Source organism: Coptis chinensis, chromosome 2, assembly GCF_015680905.1.
Source record: "Coptis chinensis isolate HL-2020 chromosome 2, ASM1568090v1, whole genome shotgun sequence".
NCBI lineage: Eukaryota > Viridiplantae > Streptophyta > Magnoliopsida > Ranunculales > Ranunculaceae > Coptis > Coptis chinensis.
Genome location: NC_141457.1, coordinates 71,817,662 through 71,840,261, shown reverse-complemented (window position 1 = coordinate 71,840,261; position 22,600 = coordinate 71,817,662). Strand labels below are relative to the sequence as shown.

The window sequence follows — 22,600 nt, the reverse complement described above, 5'->3', positions numbered from 1 at the left end:
AATGACTTCCAAGGGTAGTGACCTTGCCTCTTTTTGTGTATGAGATGAGATGGTATATGGATGATGTAGATAGATGATGGTCGTTGAACAAAATAGAAGAGTATCAAAACCTAATTATCCCTCAATAAGTAAAGGATAAGTAGGGTATCGTTCCACTTTTAAGTGTATGTTATGTGAAGGACAGGACTGGAAAGGGGGTTTAAGGGATTAAAAACTATGATTATAGAGATTTAGATTCTAAAGCTAAACTAAACTAAATTAACTAAACTATTGGGAATTTATAAGAAAGGAAATTCAAGAGATTAGAATCCACCAATACTTTTGATCTATGACCTTCTACTTCATGGTTGTTCTTACAAATAGACTATAATTAGGCAATCGAGCGAGTGTCGATGCCCTCTTGGACAAAACATCGTTAACAAATAACTTTACTTAAGGTTGTTCCTATGTTCATGTTACTAGTATCTTCTTTCCTTTTATGTGAGATTGGGCAGCTATTCAATGAATCACCATCTAAGGCAAACACAAAGAATACTTCCCTTACTCTAAAACACTACACAACTAGAAGAAAAGTAGAGAATAATAGTATAATATTCAATTACAATAAATAAAACCCTATTCTAGCATTATATTCAATTGCAATAAATAAAAGCATGTCACTAGCAAATATTCAATTGCAATAAATAAAACCCTAAACTAGCATGATATTCCATTGCAATAAATAAAAACCTTAATCTATACTTCCATCCCCTAGTCTGGGCAATGGAACTAATAACTAAAAACATAAAGAACTAACCTAATTGAAGAACACCATGAACCAGAAGAATCATTAAACCTTAAGCACTGACTTCATCTCCTCCCTTGAAGGAGAAGATTAGCCTTCCATAAAGAAAGAAGAACACGAAGAACGAGAAAAAGAAGAGTTGAAGAACATAAGACTAGAAAAACTAATTTATTAAGACTCAGCTAGTTAAAACCAATCTTTTATTATTAATCTCTCTCTGCCTCAAGTTCTGGAGACAAGAATATAAATGAATTGGCCCATTACATGAGGCACTTAGGTCCTCTATTTATAGGGGTTACAATGAGCTCTAGAAGCATTCCAAACCGTCATTTGTTTCCTAATACAAATAGACTTCTTCCAAAGTCCAACTTCATCTCCAAAACTGAGAAGGAATTAGCTACGATTAATCGATTCATACGCCCCGGGCGCGACTATTCATGTGTCTCCGGACTTAATCAATGCGTCTGAACATTTCGATCCATCGTCCCGGACTTGATCAACGATCGGGCGCCGATCGATCTATCGTCCGATAAGCCTATTTATTTTGTCTCTTCTGCTATATCCTTTTATCATCTTTTGCGGGCTTTGGTCCAAGTAACGAATCCTTTGGCCTTGGGCTTCCAAATAGGCTTTAAAATAGGTCCAAGTCGCATCTTTAATAGCTTTAATTCCTTGGCCTTTTCCATGATTGTCCACGGGCTTCCCATGTGATCCTTAATGCTCCGTATTGCTTTATTTTACCCTTTTTTCTCTAATATTCTACAAAACTCTCTTTTTCACCTGTAGAATCTTAAAACATAACTTACAAATACTATTAGTCCACTAAGATAGCTAAACAAGAGGCATAATCGAGGGTTAAATTGTACTTTTTGAGCACTTATCACAACTCCCAACTAGCCTTTTGCTAGTCTCTTAGCAAATAAGATAAAAAAAAATAGATAAGTGATCAAAATTACATCCTAAAAAATAAAATCATAACTCACTTTCGCAGGCATCACGATTGCATTTACCATATGCAACAAGGCTTTAAACCTTTAAGTTCCCCAAAAAGGACGAGTTATAGTCTCATGAGGGTTTTCAGGTGATATACCCACAAAATCAATCAATAGCATGTTCAAGAATGATAGTATTTTTCAGAGAGAGAAATTTCTTACCCACTTAGTGCTTAATCCAACAGACGGTATCCATTGCTAACTACATTGCTGCAAAGACTCATAAATTATGATGGGAGATAGTAAAAATTGACAAAATTCTCAATCAAGGCTTATGTTTGTACTTAGTCAATCTCCTATACTCTCCTATCCAAGAAACGGAATCCCTAGTTTACCATAGGTAGATAACCTCGACTTTCAATCCTCACCGGTCATACTCTCAGAAAAGAATCTCTCAGAAGATGGTCTACTATTTTACCTCATGTATGTGGGGAAAAGAATAATGCATACGAACATCCCACATACTACCTTGAAAAACAGACTTCTGAATAAAAGTAGTCTCATGGAAAGAATGTCAATCACATATGAAGTGTCGGGTCCTTCACATTAGCATCATCTCACCTATTCTAGACTTTGTACCATACTGTGGTGATAAGTCATGGGTTGTAACTTGGCTTGGGTATTGGTTTATGAAGGAAAGGTAAAAAGGATTCCAAGGTTGTTTCTGAAAATCACTAAGGGTTTTGCTTTCATTCTTTGGAAGATTTCTTCAAATTCTGTATTGCAGAGAAAATTCTTCCTTTGTCTTAGCTTTTCCATCCATTCTGTTCAACTTTTTTTTTTTTTTTTTTTTTTTTCTCGATTGGTATATCCTTGATTAGTACTGGATATGCTTGTTTTCCACTAGCTTCTTTCACTTTGAACAGAATGATGGTCTTCATTGTATCTCTCTGATATTTCTTTGTAATCTTCCTTTTGTGGTCTTTCTTCCTCCTTGTGCCCCTCGTATTCTCAGAAACATATGGGTATGGCTGATAAAGATTTTGGCTATACTCCTTGTCTGGAGTTGGGTAAAGGATAAAGGGTTTTGGAAGAAAATGGCTTATTGTAAGGCTCAAAAAGGTTTAATATGATGGTCCTACTAGGTGGGATAAAGGCTGAATGGGTTCACTACTTGACTTATCAAGATGATACTCTGTTTGAATAGACTACAAGACCTAATGGCTATCCCCAGTTGATGTCACTTCATGATTAACCAAATCAACGAATAATGAGACTATATTACAACGACATAAAGAACTGAAAGATGTTGAGTCACTAAAACTTCGGATTTTTTAGTAAGAACTCTCCAAAGAATGGGTATAAAGCTCAAGTCTCGGGCTAAATCTAAAAATTCTACTTCCGGTTTACTAGGGGTTTAAATCTCTTCTAGCAAAAGTATACAAACTGATCAAGTATTATGGTGGTGCCTTTATAAAGAATTCTATCAACAAGAACTATGTCCGAAAGCATAATAAATAGTCCGAGCGATAATGAAATCAATAATATCAACTATCTATCAAACTCAACACTAAAAAAGATAGAATATATATCCCGGACTCATCATTAAAATTCATTTTTTCTCATGCTTCTTGATATAGAAACAAAAATATTTTTTTTGTTTTTGAAAACTAATTTTCGAAATTCATTTCTCAAGTACACCCTCCCCCTACTTATGCATGCATTGACCTCAATGTATAAAGAAGTAAATGAAATGGATGAGAAAAAGGTAGGATATTACCATTGATGCCGAATATCAGAATTAGTTCAAGAAACAAATGTTTAGGTCTTTTTACGTCAGATCCCCAAGACGTAATGTGAGTCTTTTAAAGTCAGATTCTCAAGACTAGTATATCATGCATTATCAATTTGGAGTGAGGAGATCATATTTTCTTGCCCAAATCTGACGAATGTTTGGAGGACGAGGAGGTCTCACCTTGTGGGTTGTTAAAAATACTCCTTGATATGCCGGAAAGATTGCTGGTGAAGTTGCTTCTCTACCTTGAACTATTTCAGGTCTGATGATTGTGTGATAGGCCTTGTGGTTCCTCTGTGTAGAAGATTAACGAAAATCTTTCTTTCTAATAGGACAATAATATCTGATGTTCCCTTTACCACCACAATAATGATAATGGATGTCTTCTTCGATCAAGGCTCAAGGTGGGCGATGGTGGTTCACATACTTCTCTCTTTCAGACAATGATGGTGTAGAAGAGACTTCAATAGTGCAATGCTTCTTATCAATATGGTCCACTTTCTGCTTCAGAAGACTCATTTCAGTTTCTAGATTCTGTTGTTTTTCCAAAACTTCTTTAAGCTGATTCTCTAGTAATTAATTTTTTTCCAGGCGTAAGTCATTTGTTCATCCCGAAATGTAGAGTTCATTTTCTCAAGGTATGATACTCTCTCGCCAATTTTCCATTCCGCTTCACTTAAATCCTGAATTTTCTGTAGAGATTCCAAGAACATGGCTAGCAACGCCTCTATGGTAGGGTTCTCAGGTTCATCACAGTTTTCTGTAGATTGAGCACTCTCAATTGTATCTTCGAATGGGAAGGATTCTTGTATCATGCTATCAAGGAAGTACACCTCTCCACCTTCGGTGTCATCACAATCCTTATGCGAGAGGTGAAAGATATTTATGTCCATAGACATCTTACCAAAGTTGATCTTCATTTCACCATTGTGACAATTTATCAAAGCTTTTGTGGTAACGAGGAAAGGTCGGCCTAGAATAATTGGAATTTTATCAAAGGCGCCCTGGGTGTCTATCACAATAAAATCCACTGGATAGTAGAAATCGGCTACTTGAACAAGAACATCCTCAACTATGCCTTTGGGAATCTTGGGAGAACGGTCAGCTAACTTCAATTTGACTTTTTTAGGCTTTAGGTTCTCCAAGCCCAACGCTTGGTACACATGATATGGCAAAAGATTAACACTAGCACCAAGGTCTAAAAGAGCATTACCTATGAATTTTTCTCCTATCTTGCATGATATTGTAGGACTTCCTGGATCTTTGAGCTTGACTGGAGCTTGCTGATGGATAATAGATGTTGTTTGTCCAGCTAGAAACGCTTGCTTTGGAACATGAGTACTTCTCTTTATGTTGCATGCATCCTTCAAGAATTTGGCATATGATGGCAACTGCTTGATCTCTTTGAGAAAGGGGATATTGATGTTATCTTTCTCAAATGCCTCCTTCATCTCTAAAAATTGCTTGTCCTTTTTGCTTTGAGCAAAAAATATAGGAAAAGGTGCCTTTGGTACAAACACATCAGCATGTGTCTACTCTTCTTTCTCTTTGGCATTCTTGCATATCTTGTCTTGGTCATCTTGACAAATGGGAGTGGAAATGATATCCCCCACTTCCTTTTGAACTTCATTTGAAATCTTGACCCGATTGCTCAGAAGCAATGTCATCATAAGAAGGTAAGTCAAACCTTGTTGTCTATCTTCAATCCGATCCGAGTAGTAATCGAGCTCACATGATCATGGAGGTGATCGATTACTAGAAGTTGTCCCAATGTGGCATACATCTTCACTCCTCAATATTGGTTCCAATAAGCTAGGTTGAGTGGCTTGTGTCTTCTACGCACAAAAGAGAGTGAGTTTGTCGACCTTAGCCTCTAGAGACTCCATTCTAGAACATTGACTTGCACGAGATTGATTTTGGAGATTGAGTGAGGCGTGCAATAAGCTCTAGAACACTTTCAAACTTCTGATTTTTCTGTAATAGCAAAGTAATTGCATTCTCCAGGTTGGCAGGTGTGGCATAATTTCTCCTAGGATCAGGCATTAACTCTCCACTTGTATTGGAATTCTGCTGAGAGTATAACTGTTGTTGAGGAACCAACTGTGAAGCTTGACTTGGCTGTGGAATATAACTTTGATCTTGTGAACCTGGGGGTCCATCGTTCTGTCTCCAATAATTGCCTTGAAAGTTATTACCACCTTGGTTGGGCCTCTGAAATGAGTTAATATTGTACTCTCCAACTGATACATGTTGATAGTAAACAGGACATTCTAGAGTTGCATGAGAAGTGTCCGAACAGACTTCGCAGCATTGGCTAGCTTGCATGACTGGGAAAGATTTAGCTTGAGACTTGTTGATCTTGGAGGGATTCATGGAGAACTGATTGAATTTCTTACTCAAAATTTCACTGCTGGTGGCCAGGCTGGCCAATGTAGACTTCAGTTCTTGATCTGCTTGTTCATGTGCTTGGTAGCCAAATTGCTTTGGCTCCCCCTCCATGCTAGCGACATCCTCGTTGCTAGTAGTCCATTGTTATGTTTCTTCAGCTAAATTCTCGAGAAAGTTGTAAGCTTCCTCTCCATCCATTGATGTAAACTTGTCTTTGTGCATTGATATCATCATCTGCTTGTTCATCATCGAGAGTCCTCGATAGAAAAAATGAGCGATTGTGCTCTCTTGTCATTATCCATGATGTGGACATGAGACTAGCAAATTATTGAATTTCTCCCGGCTTTGATGATATTCTTGATCCACCTTCCCTTTGAAATTGTTGATGGCTTTGCTGCATGGCATCCGCTCTTACGGGGTGGGTAGAACTTGTTCATAAACTTTGTTCTCAACTTCTCCCGGTTGTCTATTGAATTGATCGGGCCGTGTAGTTAACCATTCGGATGCTTTTACCTTCGAGTGAGAGTGGGAGCGAATGATTTTGATACTCTCATCCACGATATCCGGTTCTTGAAAGTTCGAGGATCGATAGAAATTTGTTCATGTGAACATAAAAGGTGAACATTATGCGAACCGTTGAACTTTGGAAGCATAGAGATTCGATGCTCTAAGCTCAAACTGGTTAGCTTCGTTTTACGGAAAAACAATAATTGCTAGGTGGGTCTCCAATGATTGGCGAATAGAAATCATTCAACTTCTTCTTTCATTACAGGCTTGCATGGGTGGGATAGCTTCGTAATTATTTGGATTCATAACACCTCCATCATTACTTGCGGCCATTGTTTCAATCTCGTCTAGTATTCTTGTGAGTCGGTTGTTAAACCTTGTCCACTGTTGTGTTCTTACCGGACGATGATATGGACGACGGTGCATACACTAGAAAATGCTATGCGAAAATAACGAAAAACTATCCTACTATGCTTGAATGCAAAACTACTTTCCTTCAACTGGGTTGGGCTTTGCAGCTAGTATCTCGTCCGTTGTCTAAAGCTGTCTCTTCTAGGGTTATGGTGAATCACTTGGATTGCTTAAGTACCACGTCCCACAGACGATAGTCTGTTTGTCAAGATTCAGACAAGAAACAATAGAGTTTGATTTTTCGCTGTGTTGGCTTACAACTTCAATTGTTGAAAAGATCCTAAATGCAATTATACTAGAAAGCAATAAAATTAAACTAATTATGATACAACTAAACTAAGAATGAAATAAAAAGAATGAAGATTCGACTAACCTAGATGGTAGATCTTGTCTTTGAGATGTCCTTCAAGCTTCTCTCTTTCTCAAAAAGATGGATGATGCGGCTAAAATTACCTTAAGATCCAAACTTATAATCTTGAAAGAAAATGTTAAACATAAACTTAAAACGGCAACGGCGCCATTTGGCACTCCTTCCAGGGCTACAATTAATTATATCCCCGGCAGCGGCGCCATTAGACACTCGCTCCTTTTTGTGTGTGATGTGGTATATGGATGATGTAGATAGATGATGGTCGTTGAACAAAATAGAAGCGTATCAAAACCTAATTATCCCTCAATAAGTAAATGATGAGTAGGGTATCGTTCCACTTTTAAGTGTATGTTTATATGAAGGACAGGACTGGAAAGGGGTTTAAGGGATTAAAAACTATGATTATAGAGATTTAAATTCCAATGCTAAACTAAACTAAATTAACTAAACTATTAGGAATTTATAAGAAAGGAAATTCAAGATATTAGAATCCACCAATACTTTTGATCTATGACCTTCTACTTCATGGTTGTTCTTACAAATAGACTACAATTAGGCAATCGAGCGAGTGTCGATGCCCTCTTAGACAAAACATCGTTAACAAATAACTCTACTTAAGGTTGTTCCTATGTTCATGTTACTAGTATCTTCTTTCCTTTTATATGAGCTTGGGCAGCTATTCAATGAATCACCATCTAAGGCAAACACAAAGAATACTTCCCTTACTCTAAAACACTACACAACTAGAAGAAAAGTAGAGAATAATAGTATAATATTCAATTATAATAAATAAAACCATATTCTAGCATTATATTCAATTGCAATAAATAAAAGCATGTCACTAGCAAATATTCAATTGCAATAAATAAAACCCTAAACTAGCATGATATTCCATTGCAATAAATAAAAACCTTAATCTATACTTCCATCCCCTGGTCTGGGCAATGGAACTAATAACTAAAAACATAAAGAACTAACCTGATTGAAGAACACCATGAACCAGAAGAATCATTAAACCTTAAGCACTGACTTCATGTCCTCCCTTGAAGGAGAAGATTAGCCTTCCATAAAGAAGGAAGAACATGAAGAACGAGAAGAAGAAGAGTTGAAGAACATAAGACTAGAAAGACTAATTTATTAAGACTCAGCTAGTTAAAACCAATCTTTTATTATTAATCTCTCTCTGCCTCAAGTTCTGGAGACAAGAATATAAGTGAATTGGCCCATTACATGAGGCACTTAGGTCCTCTATTTATAGGGGTTACAATGAGCTCTAGAAGCATTCCAAACCGTCATTTGTTTCCTAATACAAATAGACTTCTTCCAGAGTCCAACTTCATCTCCAAAACTGAGAAGGAATTGGCTATAGTGTCGATTCATACTTCTGAACACACTATTTATGCGTCCCAGACTTAATCAATGCATCCGGGCCTTTCGATTCATCGCCCCGGACTTAATCAATGCATCACGGGACTTTCGATCTATCGTCAGGGCACGCGTAAGCCTATTTTGTCTCTTCTGCTCTATCCTTTTATCCTCTTTTGCGGGCTTTGGTCCAAGCAACGAATCCTTTGGCCTTGGGCTTCCAAATAGGCTTTAAAATAGGTCCAAGTCGCATCTTTAATAGCTTTAATTCCTTGGCCTTTTCCAAGATTGTCCATGGGCTTCCCATGTGATCCTTAATGCTCCGTATTGCTTTGTTTTACCCCTTTTTCTCTAATATTCTACAAAACTCTCTTTTTCACCTGTAGAATCTTAAAACATAACTTACAAACACTATTAGTCCACTAAGATGGCTAAACAAGAGGCATAATCGAGGGTTAAATTGCACTTTTTGAGCACTTATCAGGTAGCAGTAATACAATTTACTGAAACTCTCATATCACAGTGTAATGTAATAATCCAAATTCTAGAGTACACAGGTTATACCTGCGCTATCACATCTGGGCCCTCCATTAGACAAGGGGTGAGGGTGTATTGCATGGCAGAGTCTATAATCAAGGGTGTATTGTACCAGCGCACCCATAAGAGGGTGTACTCTAGAACTGCTAATGTAATAAAGGCATATTTTTAAACTCTCCTCCATGATGCACCTCAAAAGAAAAAATTTCATCTGCCACTGTTAATAATTAAACAAGACATGTCAATAAACAACTTTAAATTTTGAGGGAAGACAAGAAAAACAAAATGAAATTTTAATTGTAAACATACTTGAGTCACGAAGCAAACACCAAATTCCAGTTAGATCTTCAAATTAACACTAAATTCCACTTCGATTTTCAAATTTTTGATGGGTTGGAATATTATTTAAGCGAGGAAAAAAACTAGGGTAAAGTAATTGGAGATAAACAATTTGGAGGGAGAGAAAATAGGTTACGTGAGGAAAAAAGAGAGGGAAAGTGAGTCGTGTGCTTTTAATTAGCTAATGTGTATGTGTTTTTTGTTTTAATTGGTTATTATTTAACATGTTGCAATTAGTTGCAGTCCACATCGTATGCCATGTCACCCTTCACCTGAATCTGGTAAAAGAATTTAGACGGAATAGTACTCGTTGTAGTCATTGTACAAATTGTAAAAGTACGTTGCATGTTCTTGTCACTAAAAAAGTACAATGTACTAAAATTTAGATTTTGAAAAGTACATTGCATATCCCGGTAATTTTGTCTTTAATTTGTTAGCACAAATGATGTGTTTATTGCAAGAAAATTTTTGCTCCTAAGCGCTTAGGAGCGAAAAATCTCCTAAGCACCCATCCACCACAGATCCACCATTTTGTTATCTATTGATTAACTATAGTTAATTAAAATCAAACCAAATATTTATTTATTCTCTCTACACGTATTCCAATTTTTCCTCCACAAATCATTCATTTTTTTTGTGTTTCCATCAAGAAAGAATAACTTTACATTAAAAAAAAAAACTACACTAACATTTATGAAAAAAAAAAAACTCTTAAATTTTATCATAATTCTTAAAGAAATGTAAATGCAATTACAATTGCAATTTTATTACAATCCAAAATACTGATCATAATAGCCAATACAAAATAAATTTGAGAAATTTGCATTGTAATTAAACTAAAGATTGTAATTGAACTAAAGAGAACCCCATTAAGAATATGCAACACATATATACAACAGAAAAGCTCAATTGCAATGCCATCTGGTGTCGCTACAAGTACGAAAAAGCGCTGCCAATGATCAATGGCAACGCCAATGTGGGCGTCACAAAGGCGCTGCAAAAAATTGGGTCACAAAAGCTAAATGAAGGCTTAACAATTACGCCAAAAAGCTTGAAGGTTATTGCAACGCCTTGTCCCATTGCTATTACTTTATTAGCGTTGCTAAAGTATTTTGCCAAACTAAAATGATTTTTAAAATATTTAAACTATTTGCAGCGATTGGCGTTGCAAAATGTTCTTTTTAGCTGCACTTGCTAGCGTTGCAAAAGGGTTACTTTTAGTTGCACCCTCTGGCGTCACAAAAGAAGCAAAGCATTAGCTACAGGTCTTTGTCACAAAAGGTTTAAACCATTAGCTGCGCCAAGGGCGTTGCCAAAAGTGTGTTTTAGCCCCTAGGTCTTTGTCATAAAAGGTTTAAACCATTAGTCTGCCTTGGCGTTGCTAAGCCAAAAGTGTGTTTTTAGCTACCCCTGCTAGTGGTTTTAGCCGCACCAAATGTATGTGTTGGTAATTGCTTAAACACATTGCAGCACTCTAATTCTTTTACAACGAGCTCGGCATTGCAAATGGGTTTACTCATATATATAATAGGTATTACGCATTATTTTGAATCATTTCAATTTATATAAACCTGCCCAATACAATTTATGATTAAACTAAAAACACCGGTCAGATGTATTCATTCACAATAAATTATAGCAAAATATATTTCATTAATTAAGATCATCCAAAATCATTATTTGAGCATCCATACAATTAGTCTCTTCCAATATACTGAATTACAAAATCTTCAAAGCCATCAACTAAATAATATTAGTTCTTCAAAAAAATAAGATTTTGGCCAAATTCCCATAATCTGCCGATTCGAACAACATCCACCCAAGTTTTCTTTATCAATATACCGCCAACCAATCTGCCAATCTGATACAAACAACAAATTGGAAAAGAAAAGAGGACATTAGTAAGTATAATTATCCAAATTAAAAGAAGATTGAAGCAAAAATGCAAGTAATCAATGCATGGGAAATATTTTTATGTGGTCAAACTAGGGTCCCATCGGATATAGGACATGCCTGTGAGACATACATTATCAGTTGTACTTTGTTGTTGCTTCCTTCCAAAGCAGCTGCAAGTACTACTTTTAGATATATATACGCAGAGAAACAAAAAAAACCAGCATCACATAATGGAGCTACCCACTTTGCAATATCTCTTGGAAAAAACCCAAGTTGAATATAATATGGTCCACAAAACAGTGCATTACACTTAATTAAAGAGCAATGCTTGATACCCTCGTAAATTATGGTAAGTGATGATGACAAAATGCAAAGGCTGATCAGGCCAGTGGACGTCTGTGTCTGTTTACGTCATGTATTAAGCATTCTGTGCCAGGGTTTGTTTGTACTGAACTTAAAAATCACAATAACTTAGACATATTCTCAAAAAAGAGCAAGGCTTAGTAGGTAAATCCGTAAGATTTTTTCCCAGAGTGGATAAAAGTGCATTTTCCTAGATCATTCTTCCTTAAATTGTACCAGAAGACCAGCATACATAGTATTCAACCCTTAGACACTTGAGATATTACTTTCAAAGAACAGGCAGCTATTACTATTAATTTACCATATTTTGTTGGATTGGACATCGATACATCAAAGGAATAATTTCCACCAAGAAAGATGCCAGAACTGAAATTAAACTTCCCCAGAATCACTTATAAAGAACTCTCAAAGGATACTAGAGGGTTTGATGAGAGGAAACTTATCGGGTCAGATAGCTTTGGGAAAGTCTACCAAGGGGTCTTAAGGGATGGGACAACAGTGGCCATCAAAGTTTTGGAGTTACAAACTTACTAGCTCCCTTAAGCCCAAGTATCTCTAGAGAGAACTACTACAAGACAACTACTACAAGAGAGAATGCATCTGACAAAATCAGGGCAAGACAACTACTAATGTTTCGTTCCTTTCTACGAAAATCTGCTACAAAAGAGAATGCATATGACAATTTGTGAAGACAGTCTGAAAAAAGAGAATGCATCAGTGCCTAGTGTGAAACTAGCTCTGAATGACTTGGACAAGGGATGGTACAAGGTCGTGTACAGAAAGCTGAGCATATGCAGGTCTAGAAGGGCGGCCAAGCAATCAAAATCACTGATCATTCTTAGGGATGCATGACATAGCTCTGAAACTAGGATCTAATAGTTAAACTGGTGCACTGCCCTGCCTCTAGGCTTTACTCTCTTTACAGTTGCTAGACCTGAAACTAGCTTAGTACATATCATTAGCTAGTTTGAAACTAGCTCTGAATGATTTGAAACTAGCATCGACAGGTTAAACTAGTGCACTGCCCTGCCTCTAGGCTTTACTTTATTTAGAGCAGCTAGACCTATAAGAATTTCATAGAGTCGCCATCTCTCGATACTGCCTAGTATAAATTACGAGGTAATATAGAAAAAGTTTGAGGAAAAAGGATACATGTATAGTTCTCGCAGACTAGCATAAATCACAAACACAAAATATCTCAAAAGGAGTTACTCGATCAGGCATGCAACCAATCAATTTAATGCAAATAGCTCATACGTACCATGAAGAACTAGCATTGACTTGCAACATCCAAGCCTCAAACCTAGCTTGACGGACCGCCATCTCCTCTATTTGACTTCTTTGAGATATCATTTCAGCAGTGAGCTCCTCGTTACGCTTTTCAGCTTCCTTAGCCCTCCTCCTTTGCACTTCCTCCTCGTCCCTCCTCCTTTGCACTTCCTCCTCTAAATGAAGGGATGCCAGCTTTCTAGATGACTCTGGCAGGACCCCATGCCCAAGGCCATTGGAGTATCCAGACCTTACACCCAATACTATAATAAAAATTTCATCCTCAGTCTTTGGCTCAAAGACCTTCTACGCCCCGTGACTTCGGCTTTAAGTTGTCGCATTCGGTCCTATAAGTTTAAATTGGGCATAAATATATCGAACTATAAGTACACCATGGTAAAGCTAGGTACAAGTAAATTTACTTACATAGTTTTGTTCAGCAATGAGACTAGTCCATCCCTTACTATTGCTAAAGTGGGTTCGACGATAGAATTCAATCTTTCCAATAGGTTCCTAAGTCTCAGAGTCACGCTGTAAAGATTTGAAAACATATCCCTTTATAATTTACTTCAAATAATATCAAACTGCGAAAAAGCAACCCAATGTGTGTAAATAAAGAAAGTTGCAGATTCCTCCAAGTACCCTAGGAATGACTTTGAACCACCACAATGGTTTGTTTCGAGCTTTTGCTGATTATTTGAATTTTGCTCGCTAATTTTCTGCAATAAAATGAATACAATATCAAAAGCAATGCCAACAAAAACATTAAATTGAACTCATTCAAAATCCAATAAATTAAGTACTCCCTACATCATCCAAATAGAAAGACAGACCAAGCTAAAACATAAAATTACAACGAGTATGTAGTTTTTCTTTAAGAAATCAACACAACCCTTAAGTATAATTCAATACATAGCAGTTTCCTAATTAGCACAATAAAGTATATTACCTTGAAATCTTCTTTTCTAAAGCAATCACAACACGCATTCCATTTTTCTTGTGCCAAGCCACTATAAGGGTGTGATCGTGCGACTCCATCATTTCTGAAACTCCTATAATGCTTGTGAAGATTACACCTAAATCCTCTTAAATGTGCCCCTAATATTTCGTCCACAGTGTACTTCACATGTGGAAGGTGCATATCCACATCCAGTTTTTCCTAACAAGAAATGTAGTTTAAAGTTACATAAAATAATTATGGTATATCATATAGCTAAAACATAAAACTCCATTACGAATCACGGTCCACGTAATGGTTTTCTCACTTCCTCTCCCACTTTACTCCAATCATGGTCAATAAAGAGGACGTGGTCGACGCCAAGAACTAGGCCAATCTCCCGACAAATTGAGCACTCCACTTCCCCCACAGGTCTAGTATTACCTGGTTGAATTTCTATCCTTGGTTTCTGACCAGTAATGTCTTTGTAGTCTATGACTTTCTGATTCACAGCCTTACCTCTTTTCTTCTTAAATGGAGCTGTTAAACAAAAAGTATGAGCTTCCACGACATTTTATTTGAACTAACTAACGAATTACACAAAACCATTAATTATAATCTTACCGACACTTTCGAACCATTCACCTCGTTAACCTGGTCGAGGTTGTGAAATAGATTGTGCCCTCGAGGGTCGATTTAGACCAGGTACCATAACTATAGAAACAGATATAACATGAATATGAAAGAAAGAATTCATGAATGATAAAAATCAGGTTTAATATAGTATGCAACATATCCAAAAATGAAACACATGCTAGAAAAATCAGGTTTAATATAGTATTTCTACTCAATGGAAAAACAAGATAAAATCTAAGATAAAGCTCTCCATTCAATAACAAAATGGATAATGAAGTTACTAAAAAAATATTCAATCTACGTCCGTGTCATCATCACTCGATATGACAGCTTCTTCCTCTGAACAATAATCCATTAATGTATCATCATCCTCTTCTTCAGTTTCCTCATCAATAATGGTATTGTCATGAAGGCAACTTTCCATAGCAGTCACGACCTCGTTGGCATCAACTTCATTTGGGTCCATATAGTCTCTATTTAGTTGTATGGGTGTTATAGGTTCATTTTGGATTCCGCTGCTACTAGCTTCATGTGTTTCATCATGTTGGACATTATCCAAATCCATCTCAGTATGCTCCTCCTGTTGATATGCCTCATCAGTGCCTCCTGCTTCAATCTCTTCTTCCCTCTCTGGAACATCAAACACATTTCTAGGCTTTGTCTTTTGCACAACTTGCCAACTACTACCCAATTTGGTATCATCGACGTAAAAAACTTGGCATGCTTGTGTGGCTAAGACAAACTGGTCATCTTTATACCACGTCTTGGAGGTATTAATACTAGTGAAAAAACCATCCGTTTGTATCCCTGTCCTTCTATTACCAACATCATACCAATCACATCTGAAAAGATAAACTCTCTTCCCGAATAGATAACTGACTTCAAAAACATCGGTCAAAATACCGTAAAAGTCAGTCTCTTTTCCTTGGTGTTCTCCTTTTACAGTAACACCACTATTTTGGGTTCGAAGATTTTTCTCTCGATCTTTGGTGTGAAACCTAATCCCATTAACAATGCAACCACTATAACGTTTCACACGTGTATCAGGTCCACATGCCAATGAATACAATTCATCGGTAGCTTCAGGAGAGTTCTCATTGCGTAATATTTGCATCTATTCATAAAAATGTACACCAAATCAGTAAAGCATAATTAGCATACTATTCCGGTTCATAACAATAACATTAAAATAAACAGTACAAACACTTACACGTTTTTCAAACCAACTAGGAAACACCATTTCTTGTCTCTCAGGCAAGTTGCGTGAGCTTTCTATTTGAAGCTCTGTCATATGTTGACTACATGCATATCAAACACATAAACTTAACAACTTAAAGTGGCTTAAAATATATAAAACATAATTGATAAGTTAAATGCAGTAGAACTTACTCTAAATAAGTTGATAACTCCTCTGTATTATTCAACACATAGTAATGAGCCTTGTCTCGATCCTTTGGTTCGAGAATGATATTTGTATAAGCTCCAAATGGTCGAACATTCTGTGTGAAAACATCAAATCCTGTCTTTTGATTCTCATTACCACCATCATAATTTCTTTCTTCACGATTGAACCGAGTTTCAATTCCTTGAAGATACATGGAGCAAAACGTGAGGCATTCATTGTCAACGTATGCTTCAGCAATTGAACCTTCGGGGCGAGCCTTATTTCGAATATATTGTTTTAGCGTGTGTAGATACCTGTTTACAAATCACATATATATGATTAATGTATAGTAAAAATTTTAACTTTAAAATGCTAATTTCACGTTAAATGAATTGCAAGTCATATGCCTTACCTTTCAATAGGATACATCCACATATACTGCACCGGTCCTCCAAGTATCGCCTCACGCTGCAAGTGGACAGCCAAATGAACCATTACATCAAAAAATGTTGGAGGAAATATTTGCTCGAGCTTACAAAGTATAACTGTAATGTCTTTTTCCATCTTCTCAAGTACTTCCAATTTTAGCGTCTTGCAACATAACTCTTTGAAGAACAGGCCCAACTCAACCAATGCAATGGCTACATCCTTCGACAAGAAACCACGTATTGCAATCGGGAGAAGTTGTTGTAAGAGCACATGACAGTCATGACTTTTCATTCCTGTTATCTTACCATCTTTAGCATTTGCACATCGAGAAATGTTAGACGCATAACCATCAGGAAACTTCACCGACTTCAGCCACTCGCAAAAAGATTTTTTCTTTGAAGATGACAATGTGTAACATGCCGGGGGTATTACAAACTTATCACCTCTTGGGATTAGATGCAACTCTTTTCTTATACCCAATGCAGCCAAATCTAATCGAGCTTTTACTGAATCTTTTGTTTTGCTATCTAGGTCTAGTAATGTCCCCACAACATTGTCACAAATGTTCTTTTCAACATACATAACATCAAGGTTGTGTCGCAGCTTAAGAGTGTTCCAATAGGGTAACTCAAAAAATATGCTCTTCTTTGTCCAGTTCAACTCCATCTCGGTACGCTTTCTCTTTTTTTTAGGCTTTCCAAATTTCTGAAGGGGTTCTACATAGTTCACTTGTGATAACAATTCATCCCTAGACAACTCTTTAGGTGGCAACCTACTCTCCCTATTTCCATCAAATAATTGTTTGCCACGAGTTCTCCAAGCATGCCTTAACGGCAGAAAATGACGATTTGCCATATAACACAACTTTCATCCATTCTTCAAATACATGGAAACTGTATCCTTGTTACAATTAGGGAAAGCTAGTTTGCCCTTGGTACTCCAATCAGATAAATTACCGTATATGGGAAAATCATTTATAGTCCATAACACTGCAGCATGCAACCGAAATGTTTTCTTTGCCACTGCATCATAAGTCTCCACCCCATCTTTCCACAACTCTTTAAGTTCATCAATCAAAGGTCGTAAATAGACATCGATATCATTCCCAGGTGATGAAGGTCCTGGAATAAGTAACGTCATGAAGGTGAACGGTTCTTTCATACACTTCCACGGTGGTAAATTATATGGTATCACCATTACAGGCCACATACTGTATTGGCTACTCATATTTCCAAATGGGTTAAATCCATGGGTTGTAAGAGACCAAGCTTAACATTGCGAGGATCATTGGCAAACCACTCATGTTCCTTATCAAAATCGCCCCAAGCTTGAGAATCTGCTGGGTGCCTTAGTACATTGTCCTCCCGATCATGTTTTTCTTTGTGCCATCTCATATCTGCAGCAGTAACCCTCGACATAAACAACCTCTTGAGTCTTAGTTTAAGTGGAAAGTAACGCAACACTTTTTGTGGTATTTTTTTAGTCTTGCCTTCACAAACTTTATACCTTGACTCCCCACGTTCGAGACAATTTTGAAGACTGTCATTTTCTTTCCAAAATAACATACAATCATTCTTGCATGCATGTATTGGGATATAACCAAGTCCCAGATTACGCATTAATATCTTCGCCTCGTAATGAGATTTTGGGAGTGTCTCACCTTCAGGCAATCCGATTTTAATCAACTGGAGAATCATAGTGAACGATTTGTTACTCCAGCGATTGATTATCTTTAAGTGAAGCAATTTCACAAGATAATCTAACTTAGAAATCTTACAACCTGGATACAAAGGTTGGTGTGCTTCCCTCAAAAGGTCATCATATGGATCTACATTTCCTCCATTGCTGTTAAAGCCACCTTCACCTTCTGTTGCATTCAATGCATCATCATCTCCGGATTCCCCATGTTCCACGTGAGGCTCCAAATTATCAACATGTGTTGAAGCTTGTAAATCTTCAATCATGTCATCTAACCCATCAAAATTTACCATTTGAACACAATTGCCATCATCATCGTCGTCATCATCATCATCACTTAATTCCTCATATTCTTCTCCATGAAACACCCAACGAGTATACTTCTTGTCCATGCCTAACCTCTCTAGATCATCATTTACCTCATTGATGTGCTTGTAATTTCTATTTTTGCACTCTTTGCATGGACACCTAGTCCTGCCCGCACTGTCTACATGACCACGAGCAATATCAATAAAATCCCGAATTCCTTTTTTATACGCTGGCCAAAACCTATTTGGCAATTGTATCCAACTCTTATCCATTTTCGTGTTTCCTACTACAAGATAATAATTATACAATCAGTTTTGACATCACAAACGAAAACAGTACACATGCTACACCAACTTATCAGATTTGTTTCTAAGAACTTAAACTTTCATTGATACAACAACTAATAAACTTTCAAACCCTTAAACTTAAAGTGAAAGCCACTTAATGAAGGGTACTTTTGACATTCACTTCAAGAAAAGACAAACTGCAATATAAGACATCTCACTTTTAACTTTTCAACTTTACCCCTAATCTTCTACATAGCTTAGGTACTTTATCTATGAGAAAGAGCATAGTTGTTACTTCTTTTATTTCAAATTAAATTGGTTACAAAAAGTCTACTTCGATTTATTCTTTTTATCACTATAATTGTCTAATGTAGTCATTGTATGTTAATAACTTAATATTTTATTATTAATCAATAAAATTGAATTATCTATGCTAATATTTTAAAGGATCTCATTGTTAAAATTTTGTTATTGGTATAATTAAGTATGATGTTGCATTACTAAATGAGATATCTTGTGGTTAAAAATAACAACACTTTTGTTAATGTTGTACAGGAGAAAGTGACGTCACAGAAAAACCTATAGACGTCGTTACCTTTAATTAGCTACCAACAACTAATAAACTTTCAAGGTTGTATTACATTGTCTTTACTAGTTGTACTCCCCGTTCTACTAGACAAGTTACGACTTATGACCCTAAGATTTGGTACGTTAGTTAATTAGTAGGTTTATGCTTTTTGGTCTTATTGAATGTTTTTTATTTACTAAATTTGGTCTATTGAACTGTTCAACTAATGCTCAATGGACAGAGATGCTCAGAATGACATTGACATATCTAGGCAAGGTAAAACAAACTCCTATAAACAAAAGAAACAAACACTCAATCCATGTACGTATATAAAATCATAAAGGCTTGTATATAGTGCTCATTAAGCTTGCAAAACAAATAAAAGAAACCAAGTTCTACCAATCCAAATAAGTCTCAAGAGACAAAACATCATGCAACTAATTATAAGTTTTCTCTTAAGTTTAGAAACTTAGTTTTGTAATATCGCTAAAGAAAGGCTACCACACACTACTAGAAATCTATAAAAAGATAGCATTTATTCAATAACATTTATATAAAAAAATGCTATAAAGTTTTTTGGGATAGCTAAGGATAGCGTTTCGACGAATATCGCAATAAAATTGATTGCGTTTGTGGAGAAGTGCTATTGTCGGCAAGTCAATTATTGGGCTTTACACCAAATTTTCAGCCCGGCCTCCTTATTATTTGTTATCATCTCTTTCCAAAATCAAAACAGCACCCGTCTAATTTTCTCGAACCACCATCGACATCAACCACCCCAAAACCGTCACCACCCCAATCAAAATCGGAAACCTTATTAGTACTCATCTTCTCCTTGAAAAACCCAATCTTCATTTTTCACAATTTCTTTTTTGTTTAAACTAAAAACAAAAAAAAAACCTTTCCTTTACATTTTTCAGGGTTCTTTAATTGAAGATATTCGACTAATGAAAGTGTTAAATTGCAGACAGAGCAAAGCATGGAGAGGTACAACTAGGTTCCAATTATATTGTTTATTCATTTATTCTACACTGTTTATAACTGATTTAGTCACACGACATGATTTCAAAGGCTGAAGAATATATGTTCTAGAATTTTGTTTTTGATTTACATTTTTATTAAGCTGAAATGGTATAATATATTTTTAGTGAAGACAGTTAATAGGTTATGACAAACAGTTCTCTTGAATGCTTTGATTTGTGATACTCCTATGTATTGACGATTTATGCATTATGATTTCAGACTACTAGATTTTGTATCTTGTTAGTTAACACTAACTGTAGTGCCTAATGGTCCCCATCTTCTTAATTTTGGTTATAGAAAGTTAGTTGATAATATTCTATCTATGCTCTGGAGTTTCTGCATCAACAACATCTCCACTTAGCTTGACCAATCCTCCTACACTTAATAAGATTTCTGAGGCATGTGGGGTTTACGGTTTAGCCTTGGTAAAATTCTGGAGCTTTATGATTCTTCTATTGGGAAGTGGCTCATTGTTTAAGAATATACCATGGTCAGAATTACGTAAGTAGTTAGTAAAGTTTAAAGAACTCCTTTGCTTGGGACAACAGAGTTCTGAGTGATGATTAACAATTATGACTTTCTTGACCAATTTTAGTGCATCCAACTTTACATGGATATAATTCACATGATGGTCATAAATAGATTCGGGCTTCGAAATGTCATTTTCCTTTGTATCTTTTGTTGTATTGTTTGTTCTTTTACTGTATGATATCTTTTGTTGTATTGTTTGTTTAGTGAAGTTGGTTTTTCCTCCTCTTTAGGCTTCACTTGGGTTTTATGTTTCCCCCATTTGTTTGTATTATTTGCAGTATTTCTTTTCTACTTATTCTATTTTTAAGGGTTGTTTTGGTTTGTATGTAGGTTTTGAATCATATTTTGGGAAGTTATTTCGTGAGCCCTAAAAGAGGAAGAGGGATCTGGAATTGGGATTTGCAACGTTGAATTAATTGACTCAAACCATGAAAGCTTTTGAATTAGTAGAAAGAATTATTAATCAACAGGTTTGTCTTTTTGGTTTTATGTACGCTACGTTAACTGATTTTTATTTGCCTTGCGTTTAATATTGAAATTTTGTTTAGAATGTTGCATTTCTTCTCTTCATTGTAAGTGTTGAAGACGATTTATCGAACCACCTAGTACAAGAATTGATTTTTATTGGTGTTTAATTTCTTTGAAATAAGCTAAGGTACACTTCCCATCTCTGCATTTTTTTAGTCCTCTACAGATTAGTGATGACAAGTGCATGAACTACAAATTTTGCATCAATACCTATCTAAATCATGAGTGAACATTGGGCATTGTGCACATTAATTAGTGTCAATCCACTATATATCTTCATGTCTACACATCCTTTTGAACTATCCATGACTCATTGTAGGTGTTGACTAAGCATGGCACATACAGATTGTGTATTCACAGTACAAGTCCTTAGTAGTTTTTTTTTTTCTTTGCTGATTTTGAATTCACAAAGGTAATGAGGTTATCCATAGAGAAGGTCCTAACATAGGATTTTACTTGATGGATTGTGTAGGACTTCAACCTGTCAAATGCTCATGCTAATTAAATTTGGGGCTGTTGCTTGTATCGGATGCGAAGCTTTACTTGGTTAGCCTAGGTTCTAAATAATGATACGGTCTGGTGATACCAAAGGTTAGTTATTTGTTCTAGCTTGTTGACTCTTCTGTCAACTTTTATTTTATATATTATACGAGTGTATGTTAATTGTCAAATGTTGTGATCGTCATGCTATCTATTGCCTTTTTTGTAGTAGTGACAAGCCTCCACCAGCCTCGAATGTTTGAAAAGCTTTATTGGAACTTATCTGGTGAGTTATTCCAAAGATAGGGAATGCCTAGATTGGGTCTTGTTTAGTTAAGATCTCTCGTAGAGAAACTGCTAGAGCAATATATCAGGCCTTGCCTTCAAATAATCTACAACTACTAAAAAAAACTCGAGACCTTTCTTAAATATAGCTATCAATTGTTCAAAAGTTCAATTCTAAAATATAGCTATCAATTGTTCAAAAGTTCAATTCTAAAATATAGCTATCAATTGTTCAAAACTACTAAAATTGCATTATAGCAAACAAAAGTTCAATTTTAATCTAAAAAATATACAAGCTAGAGAACATGAAAAGGCTACCTGAAAGAAGTTTACAACTTCAACCTATTTTCCTTGTTGCAAGTGCTTAAGTTGAGGACCTGAACCAAGTTTTCAAACACACTCTATTACATTACCGTCACTCTATTACATTAAGATGCAAAGATCGAGGAATCAAGAAAATTAGACAAAATAAAAAAAAAAGATAAAAACTACCATGTTTTAGGAGTATAAACACTTGTATGCACACCTGCAAACTCATATATAATATTG

At 36.0% G+C, this 22,600-nt stretch overlaps 1 protein-coding gene and 1 long non-coding RNA gene across 2 annotated transcripts; both read right to left on the bottom strand.

Annotated features, from left to right (window-relative positions):
- Positions 1 to 11,061: 11,061 nt before the first annotated feature.
- On the bottom strand, positions 11,062 to 13,243 carry LOC147517610 (uncharacterized). Its single transcript, XR_015213907.1, has 2 exons — positions 12,949 to 13,243; positions 11,062 to 11,289 (listed from the first exon to the last, which is right to left on the bottom strand). It is a non-coding gene; the product is annotated as an uncharacterized LOC147517610 (long non-coding RNA).
- Positions 13,244 to 14,821: 1,578 nt separating this feature from the next.
- Positions 14,822 to 18,621, bottom strand: LOC147517609 (uncharacterized). The gene is given in 5 exon segments (XM_086593646.1): positions 14,822 to 15,643; positions 15,740 to 15,827; positions 15,919 to 16,227; positions 16,326 to 17,602; positions 17,605 to 18,621. Coding segments are annotated over 5 exon segments (3,513 nt in total).
- Positions 18,622 to 22,600: the final 3,979 nt, after the last annotated feature.